The sequence below is a fragment of the Aythya marila genome (genome assembly GCF_965140915.1).
Source record: "Aythya marila genome assembly, chromosome: 2".
Taxonomy (NCBI): Eukaryota; Metazoa; Chordata; class Aves; order Anseriformes; family Anatidae; genus Aythya; species Aythya marila.
The window spans coordinates 30,601,810-30,620,356 of record NC_139043.1 but is presented as its reverse complement, the minus strand read 5'-3'; the positions used below and the strand labels follow the sequence as shown (position 1 = coordinate 30,620,356).

General features: G+C 34.9%; 1 protein-coding gene across 1 annotated transcript in view; it reads left to right on the top strand.

Moving 5' to 3' along the window:
- The window catches only part of AGMO (alkylglycerol monooxygenase), a 200,138-nt gene extending 182,057 nt beyond the window's left edge, over positions 1-18,081 (top strand). The window contains exon 13 of the mRNA XM_082754196.1: positions 15,627-18,081. Coding sequence (XP_082610322.1) covers positions 15,627-15,707 — 81 coding nt within the window. The 3' untranslated portion in view covers positions 15,708-18,081. The remainder of the gene's footprint in view (positions 1-15,626) is intronic.
- The last annotated feature ends 466 nt before the right edge of the window (positions 18,082-18,547 follow it).

Below are 18,547 nucleotides of genomic sequence, written 5' to 3'. Positions count from 1 at the left end.
ATACTATCTTTAACAACTGGGAGGAGACTCAGATGCTACATTCCAAATTGTCTGTAATAGTCTCTCCTCAGGTCCTATTATCTGTCATCACTATGGATGTGCCTGTAAGTCTTCTATAAGATTATCCTGTTGCTAAGCTATTTTACTCATCTGGACATCATTTGTTTTATGATGCAATATTTGTTCTTATAGCAGAAAAAAATAAGTATATTTCTTTCAGACTTTCAGGGTTAATCCTGTATTTTTTATGTGAGTACTCCTTTAGACTTAAGTAAGATTACTTCTGTGAATAAAGGTTGCAAGATTAGATCATATGTCACATAGGTATGAATTCATTATAAATATGTCTATGCTTCTATAACCCTGTCCCCTTTCATTCTCCTGCTTTAATGATTTTTATCATAACACACTTATTTTCCATGTTTTCTGTATGATTCAGTAATTCAGTATGCTTGCTTTCAACAAAAATGGAAAGTAGTGTTTTTATAGTGCTGCTGAAAGCATGATTTGACTGATATATGCATAACTGCAAAAGACTTTTATTCTGACAGTGCTTGAAAGAAAAAATAATATGCTTTCAATAAAAATCGGAACAATTCATTACTAGTCAGGTGAAGGATAGAAAAATAATTCAAAGAGATAGCACAGCAAAAATATTACAAATAACTAAACTAAGACGAGAGATAAACATATATTATTGCCTAGGTTAGTTAGTTTTCAACAAAACCTCTTTGATCCTGAATAAACAACTGAAAAATATGACATTCTTGTTTAAATAGGTAGCAGTGCATTGACTCCTATTGTCACACAGGGACAATAGGGGAGAATAGGATTTTCTTTGTGTGTGTGTGTGTGTGTGTGTGTGTAAGCACCTGACATTTTGAAGACCTCTGTCATTTAGTTTGGAGGAAAAAAAAGGTTATTGCTCTCTTTTAAGGTGTTAGGTTATCAGATGCTGTGTTATAAAGGCTTGGACAAGAAAACAAAAAGACACTGATATATTTGGAAGTGCAATAAATGAGTTGCAAAGGAGAAAGAGAGACAGGGCAGACTAAAGTTAGTGATACAGGCAGCAAAATTCCCATAGCTCTTTCCTGTGTGAACAGTTTTGGGCAATGTTTGGCTCAAGTACAGTAACTTTTTTACTGAATTTGTGACTTTCTAACCAGCTCAGACTCACTGACTCCTTATAGTTTGGTCAGGTGAAACCACTTTCTTAGTCTTATTCTGTTCCTAGAATTCATACATGATCCATCTCGTGAAGTACATGCTCCATCTCTAAGGGGGGAGCAGCAGCCTGCATGGCTGATCAGTGAGATCACCACTTAGAGTAGATCTAAGTTCTTATCCTTATGGCTTAGAAATAGTGTATCTACCATGCTGGATTTGACTTCATTTTGACTTCATCAACTTTAAAGCTCCTTTGGTCTGAAGTAAGAGCTCAGAAAATCACTTAAAGAATACTTTGGAGGAAATTGTCAAACCAAAGGTATTTCTGTGTCTGGGAAATGCACTGGCTGAGAGAGCTGTTTAGCCATTAGTACAAGAACATAGTTTGATGTCTGAGTTGAAGAGTTTGCTGTCTGGATGGTGATCAAGTCAACAAAAGCATAAAAAAGTTGTTGGGACTGAATGTAAATGAAAAAGTATTGATGAGTAATGGGGAGGAGAGGGCAAACCCTTAGGAAGATTGGTCCATACCTGTTCAAGTAGCCTGCTGTGAATCTTTAAGCAAACATCATTCAGATGACTTACGGAAGAATGTCTTTTTGATTGTCTGATAAGAATTACCACTTTGACAGAGCTGTTCTTTCCCAGAGATTTTTTTCAGCTTTTTACAGAAAACATTGATCATCTGCTTGTTTCCACTGTTGACAGACATGTTTCTTCATTTCATAGACGTTGTGGCAGAAGGAGCAGGCACTCACTGAGCACTGCAGGTAGAAAACAGGTGCAGCCGTGCATGAGAATGACAAAGCTGTTCTTAAAAGCAAATGATCTGGTGAACTGTAAGCTTAACAGATAGTGATTGTGTTGATTCACTGTGCAGTGGCTAATCATTAAATCCAGGAACACATCTTGTTTATGTGCTGTTCTGCTCTTTAAGTATCAGCTAAAACTATATACTACTCCATTTGATGTAAATTAATTAACTGTGCTTTAATTGGGAGATTTATCCAGTTAAGAAACATGTAATACTTCAAAAGGTGGTACTTGGAGAAATGTTGAAGGGAGTCATTATAATGGCTACAAAACATATCTGCAACCTGTTCAGAAGAAAAGAATAGACATTTGACCTACTATATCTATGAAAAAGTCATTATTGACCATCAATATGTATGCACAAAAAAAAAAAAAGGATAATTACTAAACAGTTACTATATGTACATAACTATTTAATGTGATTTCAATTGAATGTATGAGGTAGGTGATGTTATATACAATCCTGGGCAAAAACATTTCAAAATGTAACTGCATATGTATTTTCTTTTTGACTTCAGAGAGTTACACTCAAGATAAATATCACCCAACAGTTCAAGATAAAATCTATATTATGGCATATTCAGCCTACAGTCTGAGGAAACTAATCTTTCTAGAAAATACATAGGATACATGTATTTTCTATGTAGCTTTGAATTTCCCTTTGTATATATATTTATATATATATATGTATATAATAAATATATATATAATACCCACTTCTAAGTAATGTCTTTTCAATAAAATACATCATCGCTTTCTTTTTTTTTTTCCCTTAAATAGTCTCTGCTTTAATAATTAAGGTCTTTATCCTGATCACTAAATTTGTGCTCAAGAGGGGGAGATGTAGTGCATGCTCTCACCTATTTCACAGTTTGAAATCCTCCCCACCCCTCCCCTCCAAACAAAAACAAAAACAACAAAAAAAGAAGCTTTTTGAACATTTTTATTGTTTAGGTAATCAGTACCTGTGCTGCCAGGGCTTATTGAAAGCAGCTGGATGCCTGCCTCTGTCCTCCCTCTTTCTTGAAACTGCTGCCAGAACAGGTAGTCAGAAACGGAAAGTAGAGAAATATTTGAGCATCTGTGCACTCTCTCTCTCAGGAAAACAGCTGTGGCTTCCATAGGAAGCACTCATTTTTTCCCATCAGCCAAGACTTTGGATACCCCTGCGTCCAGTTTTGGCACAGTGAGCCAAGTAGGATGCAGTTTATGGCTCAAAACTATGAGAGAATCTGTTCATCCCTGGCAGAACATTGAGAGAAATTCCCCAGGCTGCAAGCCACATGTGGGCCTCTGACCTTTTATTAGCACACCATGGGAGAGGTTAACAATTGTTGAGACTTCAGTCCTCCCTTTGACATACAAATAAAACAATACAAAGTAGCCTTTCCAAGACAGAATCATATTTAGGGCACAACATCCTTAATATAGGATTCAACATTCGGGGGGGGGGGGGGGGGGGGGGGGGGGGAGGAGCAAACAAATCATTAGATTAAGAAAATGATATATTTCTATAGAACTGAAGTCTGGATTGATATTTTTTCAACATTGTGCAATTGTTCATGATACAGTGACTTGAGACTTTTTTAAAACAACGTAATCATGAGATGGAAACAATTTCTCACACCATTTTTAGCTCTTCATGTGGTCAGCACCATGAGTTATGGAACTAAGATTGCTCAATAGCTGGAGCCATATAAAAATACACTCAATTATCTGATTTTTAAAGATACCCATTGTGTTTACTCAAGCACATAATTGTTGAGAAAAAAGTTACTATAGATTCAGAATTATTTATATAAAGCTTGTCACAGAAAAAAAATCATGAAGTGTCAAATCTATGTCTTTTTGATATGTCTTTATCCTCTCAGCATTACTCTAGTTCACTCATGAAACTGACTTAGTTTTTAGGAAGACAGAGACTGGAAACTACTTATTTGGAGGGAGATAGAAATATTGTCCCTGTTTTGCAGCTAAGAAGCTGTGAAGACTGAGTCTTGCTGTAAGATGTCTCATTGTGTCTGGATTACATTTTCAAAGAATGGAAACAGCATCCTAGGATTTCACTATAATACCTTGATTCTTTGAGAGTCTTAGAAGCAGATGATTTTCACTATGCAGTCCCATACTTTTAGTGCAGAGACTATGCTGTGTATAAAATAGGAATGAGCAAACTCATGCTTCTGCCACCAGTCTTTGCAGCTAATATTTGAAAAGCCAATGCAAGATGATTTCTAAATGCAATAATCCTGTGATCCTCTGATATGAAACAGGTTCAAACCTATCCAAAATCAGAAAGCAGATTTTTCTTTTCATCTCTTTATTAAGGCAACAATGACATCTGAAAATTAAATCAGTGAAGTCTTGCACAAGGTTGGTTATTGCAAAAAATGTTTACTAAGTAATGGTTGCTCTGTGCACTAAGCAGTCTCATCTTAACTGCTGTTGGCAAAGTAGATGGTCTTAGAAAATGTTCGTTTGAGATGAAGAGTTCCTTTATATTCATTGTGAATAAACAGAAATACTGGTGTGGCATGGAGTCTGCACTGAAAGAAGGATCAAGTACAGCTACACCATAGACATGCCTATCTTGTCATTTATATACTTTTTCACAGGTTCCTTACATAGCTGGTTCTAATGCTATTCCAGCTTTCCAGGCAGCAGGGCTTTATTTATTATGGAATGAAAACCTTAATTCAAAAAGATTTTTTTGTTTGTTTGTTTATATTACCTTGAGAAGTAGCTTATCTTTTCTTTCTGTATTACTCTTGTATATTTCAGAAGATTTTGCTTCTCCTGAGTATTATTTTATTTCAAAGATGCACAGTAGAATTTTTTCAGGCTTTCCTACAGGTCAGATGTTCTAAATGTTTTATCATTTTTGTCTTCTACTTCAGGACTACACCCAGTTTATCTAGGTTTTCCTTAAAGACTTCATCAGCTTTGAGTAGGCTGGAACAATTACTGTGTGTAACATGAAACACTCCTGTTAATATCTTCCACACTGATACTGGCATATTTTTGTATCAGCACTTTATGTTTGAGATGTTTTGTTTGTGAGCTGCTCCATATCTCAGCTGTTATTTTTTTTTCTGATGTGTTCTTGACTATCCATTATTTGTCATTCATATGTGTGCATATGGTTTCTTCTTCTTAATTATAGTACCTTTCATTTCTATTAAATTACACATTTGCTTCAGAAAGAAATAGAAAAAATAAAAAGGATATTTCCATAGCTTTTTTTTTTATGTTAGAAATGTTATATAAGGGCATATTTTTTTACTTAAATTCTGATACCTCTTTCATTTTGTGATATAATAATTGATTCATTGATTCTTCCTTTCTTGGAGATCTTTTCTTCCAGTCAGTTCTGTACCTTCTACATAGAAGTTTCATTTCTTGTATTCCCCTAGTTTTCCTACTGGAAAGTCATACAGATTTTCCTGCACAATAATCATCTCATTATTATTATTAATAGGCTAATTAAATAACATAACTGCAGTGGCTTGACATAATGAGTAGGAAGATCCTCTCTGCATTACTGTAGTGAATGACTTAGGCAATTTGAATATAGCTGTGGTTAATGTCAAGAACAGCAACTTTTACATTATCAAAAAAGTTTGTGAGATTTGGGAATGGAAATTTTCCAGACAAAAAATAGAAGCAACAAGCCAGAACACAAAAAGAGTGTGTTGTGAGTATGGCAAGAAAGTGACACACACTCAGAAGGAGAACTGGTTTTCCTTGTATGGTGATGGACAGAAGGCTGGACTGACTTCAGCACATTTCTCTTTTCCTTGGAACTTAAAAACTGTCACATCTTACTGTTTTTGGCCTCAAAAGATGGTTGGCCAGCAGAATGGGTGTGTTCTGTCTATCTTTAACTTGGACATGTATCTTCTGTGGCAAGATTTTTCCTTTAGGGTATCAATTAGTATTAATATATTTCCTTTGCTCAGAAGACCTTTTTTTTTTTTTTTTTTTTTTTTTTTTTAAATGAAGGCTGAGAACAGCCTTCTATGCTCTCCATTGTTTCAGTGAAGGGATTAATTTCTCCTTACAATGTATTGGCTTTCAGAACAGTCTTTGTCTCAAATGACTTTTTGCCTTGATCTCTCTGTCTTCCTTGAATACTTTTATTTTTTTCCAGTGTACTGGAAATCCCTTCTGCTTGTCACTCAATTTTTTTTATCCCTCTCTGCACATTTTTACTCCTTTCTTTCATATTTACCATTAGTCACAGTAGCCAGCTTTTCCCATCACTTCTTTTCAACATCTGCAGCAAAGTTTTCCCGTCAGTGATCTAATGTCTGTGGGCTGATTTCTTTCTTTTTTTTTTTTTTTTTTTTTTTTCCTTCTTCTTTTTTTTTTTTTTTTAGTTCCTTTTTTAAACAGCAGATATTCCTACTTCAGAGCTTATACCTAGTCATCTTTCTCTCAAGAACATATTTAGTATACTAATAGTCAGAGATCTCCCACTCTCCCACTTTGTAGCCACCTTTGTCAAAGCTCTAAGGTTTGATAGAGTGCTCTTGGGCTTGTTCACCACCACACCAAGACACTTACGCATGATATCTACACTCTGAAATGGCACCATCTGTATAGAAACATATAGTATTTTATTGCCTGCTAATGATGGAGAGATTAGACACAATCTTCCTGCAAGATCAAGATAGTGTTGTATTAAACTGACATAAAAATGAAGGGCTTGCACGGATTTAGTTATCTTTGTAGGTACTTATTAGGTGAATATTGCACAGCTAGGTGATCCAAATTTTGAAATGTTATGATTCCAAATTTTTTCTTCTATGTTCAAACTACAATCATTTTTTGTTGTAGCTGTAATTTTTCCGTATTTTCAAGTGAGGCTTAAAGGACAGGTCCATCCTGCATAGGGTCTTTCAAACTAATTTGCCTCATGTTTTAAGTAAAAAAAAAAGAAACAAAAACAAACAAACAAACAAAAAAACACTTTTGACTGAGGGATTAAGCAGTATGGTAACTAGCTTTTCTTAAACTTATGACTGTATAAAAACAATACCCTTACTCTTATCATGTACAGCAATATACATGTCCAGTCTTTCTTATATAGAGTATTGAATTTAAAAGCATTCAGTTCTTTAAGCCTAAAGAGAACAATTTAAAATTGATTAAATATAAGATAGTAAACTTCTGATTAAAGGAGAATGAGATTCATATTTCTTCAGTGAGGGAGGAAGAACTGCTCCTTACATATAATTAAGATAACCTTTTATAAAAGGAAATAGTTGTTTGCAGATATCTCTTTTACACTCCAACTTGTGTTTGAGCTCTAAATGATGCTGTGGGGTGTATTTAATTATGCCACAGCAGCTGACAGGCATAAAAGTAAATGAGATATTTCATCTCAATGGGTGTACTTCCTGTTTAAATCTTTTTAAAAAATAAACTCAACAACTTTTGCCAAACTGAGACGGGACTATCTCAAATAATTTGCTTCTGCAATGAACAGCTATTAATAAATCTTTCAATCTCATTTGGCCTATTGGCCTTCAAAACATTAAACCAGTATCTTTACAGATCGAGTTATTTCTAATATTTGTCTTAATTTTATGAAAGCTTAATTTGTTCATTTAAAATACAGTAATTAACAAAATTATTTCTATACCCGTTGTTTCTGATTTTTTTTTCTGGAAAAAAATGCTGAAAAAATCAGACTCAGAAAAAGGTGAAAGTCTGAATTGAGTTCTAAAACTGTTGATCTGTGAACTCTTTTTTTTTGGTACTGTATTGTTGAAAATATAAAAAGCATTATTTCACTAATTTTCCTTCTAGCGGTGATCCCTTCATCCTAGTCTAGTGTGATAAATCTAGGTAGTATTAGAACAGCAGAGACTGAGCAATTCTGCTGATGCTCATCACTCTTGTTCATCAGGATCAAGATATGGAGCTGGATGCTGACATGGCAGCAGCCAAGAGGGGTTCAGAGTATGTACTGGAGTTCCCTCAGTGATGGCACAGCGTCTGGACTCTAGCAAAAGTTTAGTTACTGGTAGAAGTTTCTAGCGTGAGCAGGGCTGTTAGTTGTCATGTTTTTGAAACTGAAGCTCACAGATTTGTATATCAGCACACAATTTTTAATTTAAAAACCTTGAAAACAAGAAATCTAACCACTACAAGTAGAATCAGAAAGCAAAAGCATAGAATTACAAAATGCAGTTTTCAGACGTTTTTAGGTGATATGTTTTTCATGTGATTTTGGTAGTTTTGGTTTTAGGAATATTATGAAGCCACTAGGTGTTCTGACATGTATCTGGACATAAAGATAGGACTAATAAGTAGATAGAGATGAGAATTAATTTATGATGAAGACTAGCAAACAGTGAAAGTAAGTTGTGGTTTGCCAGAATTAATCATTTGAAAAGTTAAATATGAAATAACAACATGATTGTACAATTGAATGGTTAGTGGCAATGTTGGGAACCCAGGGAATAACACTGTGAACTAGGATTATCCTTTTTTTTTTTTTTTTTTTTTTTTTTTCCCCTAGTAAAGCAATATAAAAGAATGCAAAACAGAAATTATAAAAGAATGCTATTCTTTTATAATAAGATGCTATTGCATCTTTTATGAGATTTTTAAGCTCAAAGGATGATCAAAAATGTATAATTACTATGGAAATTTTCTTAGAATTCATTTTAAAAAGCAGTGAAACACACTTGGTGCAGAAGTTGTTTTAAAATGTTTGTTGAACATCTAGAAAGATTTATTTTGCTTAACAGATTTCCTTAGAGAACAACTCAAAAAGTCTAAATGTTTTAGAATGATGTAGGAATTTATGGGTGGAATTAGGTAACTTATTGTGAGAAGTATTCTCAGATATTTCAGTAAAACATTTTGGCAATTTTTGTACTGAAGAGCATGCAGAGAGTTTATGTATATGTTAATGAATACAATGTTGATACCATCTCTGGCTTGCATTAGCTCAATGTAAGGTGAGGGTTTAATGATTATTAACATACTTTGAAGTTCTTATTCACGACTGACAGCAGAACTTCCTGGTTTTGGGGTTTTGTTTTGGTTTTGTCTCTTCAGGAATGAGATAAAGCCTTCTTAATCCTAGTGCATAGACTGTGGATTATTCTTTGACCCAAGGAAGGACTAGAATAGATAGCAATTCAGTGGGATACACATACAAATGTTTTGAGAGGCAGTGTGATGGTGGGATTCAAGATATCGTGCTGGATGCACATAAACTGCCTCAGGTCTAAATAGAATGCAGTAGCTCTGTGTGAAAATCCCCATGTGTTTAGCTGACGGATACAATTTACCAGCTCAGGTGCAGTGCCAGGTGCTGTGCCAGGAGAGTCTGTCAACCTGGTGCTGTGCTGAGAGACACTTAGCAGTTAGAATGTCCTTGCTAACTCAAGCATCTCTGCAGTGTATTTCATTTCATAGTGAGGATGTGCTCAGCTGTGAAAGCAACTGAAGAATATCCTTTCTTCGTATCTTTCTTTGTCTTTCCTGAGTATGTAACATAATCCTTTTCAGGGATGGGAGTTTTACGGCCTATGTTTTCAGGCATTATTATTTCAGGCTTTAGGGTCTCAAACCATATTTTAATAAAAGAAGAATGATTAAAACATTCAACGGAATAGACATGAGATGTATATATATGTATATATTGCTTCTCTACTATTTTCTCATCATCTGCTAATAATGAAGTATAAAACTAAAAAGGTAAATCATACTAGCAAGAAACCTGTCCATGAGTCCACTGCCAATATGCTTTTGTGGGGGTTGGAGATGGTTGGCTTAATCATGTGTGTGCTTGGAATTCTTTTGATACACACCCTGTTCTATGTCTGGGACATGTTGAATCTGAGACGTGTGCTGCACCAACAGTCTAAATGTGTATGATGAACCCTTGTGGAGAATTTCCTGACATCCTGCTACTTTTGCAGGAATCTTGAATGAATGCCATGAAGGCTGTGAAGCTACTGTAGATACCTTCTATCTATATTTCCCTCAAAAAAAAAAAAAAAAAAAAAAAAAAAAATTTGCTCCCAAACCCCAACATCTAGAAATAGTGAACCTCTTCCCCCACTTCCGAGACACATATTTTCCATCTCCTTTGTGTATTTCAGCACGGAAACAGTCTCAGATAGTCTAAAAATAATTCTTAATTTTCATTAAAATTATTTCTAGTGCCTTTGAAGAAGCCATGATTGTATTTGTAGATAAATAGAACCTTAGTCTTGTATAATTTTCAGTATCAGTTAAACAGTTAGCAATATCAGCTTGAGCGGGCTTATCATTTATCACATTTGCCAGTACCATGTACGTTTTTTGATGCTGTCAGTCAACCTAATGATGTGGATGTGATGATTTTCCTGACCTCTTTCCAGAGCTAGGAATAGTTTACCAAACACAGAGGTGTTCAGATAATTCAATTCCATTAACATTTCTGTTCATATGGCATGTACCCCCAATACAGTCAACTTGTTGAGCAGGTGCAGACAGGTGCAAACTGTCTCTGCAGTGAAATTTGAAGTGAACATGTCTGTGCAGAATCAGAGAAGTGCCAGAGACAAATTGAATGATTTAGGTTGGAAGGGGTCTCTGAGGTCTTGTGGTTAAAGCCTCTTGCCCTCCCAAATGCAAGGCTATCTTTGGACACTTGTCCGTATTTCTTGACTAATATCTAAAGTCTTCTATCTAGATGAAATCTGCAAGATAAAAATAAACAAACAAAAAACACTGTCAAGGCAACTCATCTGCAAAAGCCATTACAAAAGAGAAAATGGCAGAAAATAGCATTAGTGATCATCAGCAAAACTAGTCACATGGAAGTGGGTGCCTGAATTTAGATAATTATTTTAAAGTAGTTAAAAGGTAGGTATCTTTATTCTTGTGAATAGTATTATTTCTATTTCCGTCTGGAAACAGAACAACTGTATGAAGGGAGGTGATGTAAATATTTTAAAAAGGACTGCCCTCTTCCAGCAGCCTAAAGGACAGTCATTAATCTGTAGTTACTTGAAGAGGTAAAGGCAATAAGTGCTTGCATTAAGGTGGCAAAAAGTTTGCATTATGAGCTTAACTTTCCTGGATATACGCTTGTGAGAAATTCTGCATTCAAGCTTAACTGTTAGTTAAAACTAACTTTTAATTAGTTAATAGTGTTGCTGTTATGGAATAATATTTGTGGGGGAACTTCCCTTATTGTGAAAATAAAAGAATGTATACTATTTAATTCTATCTTTTTAGTTTCAAAACTGACTAAACTGGGAAACTGATATATAAATACTTTTTTCAAGAGGCAAATACTAGTGGATTTGGACAGTATGGGAAAGAGAATTTCTGTGACAATAATTTAGATAACTCTAAAGGGAAAACAAAGACCGCAGTTAGGATGCTGGAATGTTGAACTGGGAAATTCAAACTACCTGCATATAGGGTTCAGGATCTATGGTTTGTCAAGTGCATTAAAAAAAAAAAAAGTCCCAGATAGTTAAGGTTGTCTGGTGGAATGCTCTTCTGCTGCTTCCTGCTGCCCACACTCCCGTCTGCTCAAAATTCTGGCATGTGTTAGCTTGACTTTCCATTACTGACGTCATGTGATTGCAACATTTATTCAAGTGGTTCAAACCTCGCAACTCTAAATTATGTAGCAGCAATCAGAAGAAACAGAAATCCAACCTCCACAGCACGTTTTTGCTTGGTAGCTCCGTACAGCTGGCTCTGCTCACTATAGGTCAGCATTATAGCAGTAGAGCTGGCCAGAACTGCTGTCATGTGAGGAAGGATGGGGCCCCTTAAGTTTTTTCCCTGATGTTCCACTCCTCCACCCCCCTCTACCTTACAGAATTATATTTTCATGAATACATTACTTTCCATAGAGTACTGGCAGTCCTGACATTGATAGGCAGTGAATCAATACTTTTATAGAATCATGAAGCCAAACTATTTCTGCAGATCCAGTGTGCAGTATGTGGTTTTTCATTCTGGATATAAGAACTGCAGTTTGAAATATGCCCCTACAGGCACTGATTGCATATTTTAAGAAATTCACAATAAGGAATTTAATTAAAGAAGTTGCCTCACTCTATCTGTAAAACAAAAATTCACCCAAGATGTTTATTATTATTATTATTATTATTATAATAAACATAATTATATAAATATAAACATTATAATAATAATAATTATTATTATTATTATTATTATATAATTATTATTATTATTATTATTATTATTGGTTTCATTTTCAGTATTTAATAGCAATAACCATCTTTAGCTGAGGATATTTCCTGGGGCTTAATGGCCCATAGCTGTGCTTTTCCAGGTGATCATCATCTCCCAGCAGTCATTAATGCCCTACAAATGCCCTGTGCCTCAGTCATTAAATATTCTTAAACGTGCTTCTTCTGAAAAATGAAATACTTCTTCCAGGGATAGGAGTGATCTTTCTGAGGTGAGGAATGAAAGGACTCAGTAGTGGTTCAGAGAAGTACTAATTATGACAATTAGATAAGATCTGTTTCTAGAGATAGCACAACAAAGAATTTTTCTACAGTCAGAATATAGTATATGTAAGTCATTTTATCTAGGTGATAATTCACACAGATCCTAGTTACATAACAGACAAGTCAGAAATAGAGACAGTTATTTTTAATTGTTTTTCTCTACAGGGGCACCACAGTATAGAAATAAAGCATCTCACAAAACAAGGAGAGTATGTGCCTGAAGCACTACTTAAAAGTTTCTCCATTCAATACATGAAAAATTGAACCACACAGTGTTTTACTCAAGTTTTACAAGGTGCTTGCAGTAATATATGGAAAAATAAATGTTAAATCTTTCATACTGAAGGTCTGAAACTCTTATAAACAAGTCTTTTGGTGAGAGTTTTGTGAGTCTTTCTTAAAAATGAGACTGCAAATAAGCACTGACAGTGTCATCAGAAGTTTTAAAGACAGCATTTACTGCTTGGCCTACCCTTGGTCAAGTAGAATTAAAACCTTCAATTAGAATAGTTAAAAGGAATTTGTCTCGATCAAGATTGAATGGGAATTTATTTTGTGGAATTGTGTTTAGTTATGATTTTGTTTTACTTCCATCTCATGCTACTAAGTATGTACTGTACAGTTTACGTGAAGGCTGTACTTGTCCCATATAGGTTGTGAGGGGGATCAGATCTCATCCCATCACATTGCCATCAATGAATGCAGAATTAGTACCTTTTAGGTATTATGGTCATTTATTATTTATTTTGGACGTTCAGATCTCATGTACTTTGATGAATGTGGGTGAGCACAGTAGTAGATTTTTGGGCCATGCATTTTTGAATGTTGACTCTTAAATGATAATGTTAAAATTGGAGCTGTCCTAGTCAATACCTTTTGATTGCAGATAAACCTGAAAAAAAAAATTGTTATAACTTGATCCCCAAATTCCTTTGATTTTAAATTTATTCTGTTCCTACAAATAAATGAACAAACAAAACCAACAAACAAAAAAAAAATCACCTGGAGAAAAATATCCTCCAGGACAAATGGAATCACAGAATCATAGAAAGGCTTGGGTTGGAAGGGACCTCAAAGATCACGTAGTTCCAATGCCCCTGCCACCCAGTAGATCAGGTTGCCCAGGGCCTCATCCAACCTGGTCTTGAACACCTTCAGGGATGGGGGCATCCATACCTTCTCTGAGCAACCTGCTCCAGTGCCTCTGAATGAAGAAGTTCCTCCTAACATTTAACCTAAATCTTCCCTCTTTTGGTTTAAAACAGTTCCCCCTTGTCCTGCCATTATCTGCTCATGAAAAATGTTGCTCTCCATCTCTTTTATAAGCCGCTTTTAAGTATTGAAAAACTGCAATGAGATCTCCCCAGAGCCTTCTCCAGGCTGAATGTCTGCAGCTCTCTGTCATTCTTCATAGACGAGGCGCTCTGATCATTTTCATGGCCTTTCTCTGGACCCACTCTAATGGATCTACATCCTTCTTGTGCTGGCAGCCCCAGACCTAGATGCAGTACTCCAAGTGGGGCCTCACAAAGGCATAGTGGAGGGGACCAATGTTTTGCTTAATTTACATTTACTTCAGTAAAACAAGGTTATCATACTTTTTTAATTTTCTGAGTGAGAACTTTATTCCAAATGTGAAATTAAGAAGTTTCATTGAAAAACATTAAAATGAAACATTTCACATATATACATGCACACAAATGGTTTTTATCCTGTTATTTCTTGATTTTTTGCTTTTGTTTTGCTTTTTTTTTTAGACAAAACTTTTAACTGAATTAGATTCAGCCCTGCAAATATTTGTACTTATCCCAAAGTAATTTTGGGCAAACAAATTAACAATTATGATAAAAATAATAGATCTTCTATTAAAATTCATTGACTAACAAAAAGATGTATGGAGCCAAGGACAAGAAAAACAGTATTAAGTCTTTAAATTATTTCAAATCTACTTTATATCTTGACATAAATAGTAGGTTGGGTAATAAGTGCCTGTCTATAGTACTGCAGCCAGAACACTTCATTTGCCATATATTATTGTTGTGGTTTAACCTAGGAGCTAGGCACCATGCAACTGTTTGCTCACTCTCCCCACGTGGGGTGGGGGAGGGAATTGGAAAAGTAAAAGTGCAAGAACTTATGGGTTGGGATAAAGACAGTTTATTAGGTAAAACAAAAGCCATGCATGCAAGCAAAGAAAACCAAGGAATTCATTCACTGCTTCCCATTGACGGGCAGGTGTTCAGTCACTCCCAGGAAAGCAGGACTCGTCATGCATAATGGTTTCTTGGGAAGACAAATGCTATTGCTGAATGTTCCCCACTCCTTCCTCCTTCTTCACCACAGCTTTTATTGCTGAGCATGATGCTGTATGGTGTGGAATGTTGCTTTGATCAGCCTGGGTCATCTGTCCTGGTTGTGTCCTCTCCCAGCAACTTGTGCACTCCCAGCCTCCTCGCTAGCAAGGCAGCACAAGGAGAGTCCTTGTTTCTGTGTAAGCACTGCTCTGCAACAACTAAAAGCACTGGTGTATTACCACAACTGTTTTCATCAAAAATCCAAAACACAGCATTGTGTGAGCTGCTATGAAGAAAATTAACTCTATTCCAGCCAAAACCATAACAATATTTAAGACTACTTTGGATATTTGTATACTACTATGCAACTTGCAGTGTTAGCAGTCTTCAGGCATTACTTGAAAACAAACAAACAAACAAAACATTTTTGCATCTACCTCTTTCTACCACAGCTGGTGTTATTCCCTGTCTTATTATAAGTGACTCTGAGTACTCCAAATCCACACCCAATTACAGAATCACAGAATTTCAAGGTTGGAAGAGACCTCAAGATCATCGAGTCCAACCTCTGACCTAAATTACGAAATAGGAAAAGTTATGCAGACTTTGCAAGTTATCTTATTTTAGTACCATTAAGAAAGAACAAATTAAAACAAAAATGTACACAATAAAAGGTACTATAAGAAGAAAGCATATACTCCTGAAGTGAATTTATAAGTATGCCTAGAAAACTTGTGTAATTTTTCCTCTTGAGACTTCTGTGTTTTCATCCATTTGTGTTTACAGATAAATATTTTTAAAGTGTTATGCAATGTTTCTCATTTTAAATTCTGTATTGTAGGTCTTGTTTTCCCTCTGCATTGCATTCTGGGGAATCCAAGTTATGAAGCGGATCACTTCTTCCAAAGATAAACATGTCTGAAAGAACGGAACTAACATCACTTTAATTATGGATGCAGCACTTTGGAATAACCTTCTAAGTTCTTTGGAATTAATCACCTATGACTCTTACTGAATTGCAGTCATTTCACATATGATAAGAAAGGTTTGTGATTTTATATGAAGATTTGAAAGATTCATTGGGAAGTGCATTTATTTGGGGGTTTTAAAAATATTTAATTTACCCCCCAATTTAAATAAAATTTTCTTTCACAGCATATTTTTGCATTCAAGGGATCAAAAAGTCTTAGAAACCATATGAAACTAATGAAATTTTACAGTAATTTTATTAGTATTAAATCATATATGAAAAGTATTTTTCACAATAGGAATAATTAAAATCATGTTTTTAGCAACCTGATATAAAGTGACTGGCTGTCTCTCTGTTGAGCCTAAACATAAAAATATGTGAATGTCAGTTTTTCCATAATGATTGGAGTAGACTAGAATCTGTGTCATGCCCAATTTAGTGTTCATAACACACGGCTACATGAGGATAGTCAGGGCAAGAAAATGAATAAAAACAGCATGATAAAGTAACTCAGAGTAGTATGAATTGAAACATCTTCAGAAAAATTGGCTGATGTATGCATTGTATAATGCAGACTTTCAGTTTAGACTGAATTATTTAAGGACTACACCTGCAGTTGCCAGCTTTAGTCACTGATCAAGCCAGCACATGAGTATCCCATTGACAAATGTTACTCATGTGACAAAATATTTGCAAGGCTGGGCCCTTAATTCTGGTAATTTCCTGCAGAGTTGGTCTCAGGGGAGATGCACGTCTTTCAGGAGCTGCTGGAAAGATGGTTTCTACTAAGATAGGAAAATTAAATACAAATGGTAAAGGGAGTCTCCAAACAGCAGGACTGGCAAAAATACTGGAGCTGGGTTGTTTTTCTTTCCTCACACTGTTCCAACTTCTATTTGGCTCCAAAACTTTTAGAAGTGCTTAAAGTCAAGTAGCTAAAAAAAGTAGGCTGTCTTGCATGCCTCAAACTAGTAATAATACCTGAATTATTTTTTCCCATTCCATTTTCCTTTAGAATATTAATGGCATGCTAACAGTGTTCTCAGATGTAGCCATCCTATTTTTAATTAATCCTTATTTTCAGTCTTTAGCTGTAACAGATGCCATTATCTATATAATTGGATATTTCTAGTAAATAATCAGAAAGGCATTGATGTTGTATAAATGAAATAGATCCAACGTCTAGTGATAATATCAGCCTAATTTTATATAAATTCTTGCTTTAAAACCCAAGTTTTGAGTCACTCCACTTTTAGGTCAAGTGACTTCTGTCTATTGATTTGCATTTTGCTCAAAATACTTGAAATATTTAACCGAGAAAGTAAAGTGCTTGTTCGATTAGAGGTACTAATACCTGTAAAGTAAGGATCTTACCTTCCTAAACCAATGGTATGTATAAATACATGTATTTACTTGTAGATCTTCTTCACTTTGTATAATAAGATGAAAAAAAAAAAAAAAAGCCCTTGAAAGCCCTAGAAGAAATCAGATTTTAAATACTTGTTCAAAAGTTTAATTCAAACATTTACACATAACATGGTAGGCTTCCAGTGCCTTCTAATGGATAAATACAATTATATACATCTGGGTCTAATAGTGGAAGTATAATCTTCTGATTAACACACCACAAAACTTACTATCTCTTTGCTTGAATTTCCCCATTTGTGGAATGGGAGTGATAACGATACTGATCATGTCTCTCACCATAATCAAAGTACAACGTTTGGAATCTTTTCCTTACAAAATTATTATAGGATATTTAAGAAAATTCCAGAATATGATTCCAAACATAACAACATGATCAACTGACTGTTTAATTTATTCCATCAGTTAGTGTACATCTGCTTTCAAATTTTGTAATTATGATAGCAACATCACAGGAATATTTTGAGGTCAATTTAATATCATGACTGAGTACTATAATGAAGAATCATACTGAAAGTCAGTTTTCTTACCACAATAAATTATTCAAAGAGACAGGAACAGGATACTGAGTTAGCAACTTCTGCCTTTTAGTTGGTCAGCTAAGGTAAAGCTCTGTATGTCTCTGTATCACTTCCTGCAGTGTTACCATATATATTGAATATACAGAAAATCTGCATTTAAAATTCTGGTCTTTAAATTATAATAATGAGGATCTGAATTAAATTAATTATAAAGATATCCCAATGAATGCCATTTTTTACATGAAGTAATTAAAGTAATGTGATTTTAAAGGTAAATTCAGATTAAGATGTAAATATCGTATGCCTGTCAGTGTCCAAGAGGTATTTTGACAACGGCCTCATTGATATGCTTTAATACTTAATTAGTCTTGAGGAGGTCAGGCAGCTGGACTAGATGATCTTTGAAGGTCTCTTCCTAGACCTTAGAACAATCCTATTCTAATAGATCTATTCTACTACATAAAACACTTTTTTTGCTCTAGTTACTATCAGTTGCCTTCAAATAAATAAATGAAAATTACATAGATAAGCTAGTGACAAATACAAAAGGAACAGTAATTTAACTAATGTATTATTCCAGAGAATACAGTTGCGCTTTTGTGGGATCAATTCTAATATATGAAATATATAAAATACAGGTATGGAGTATAATCTAAATATATCATTGCTACAGCCTACTTAGGGAGACAGAGCACTACAGAAACTTTACTATCCTACCTTAAAAGTGTCTCATATCTCAGCTTGATGAGAATCTGGAAAAGAAACATTCCTCAGTTTGTTTGGCACCCCAATTTGGCCAAATTTTATGGGGGAATCTATCACTGGGAACATCTAACATGTTCTACA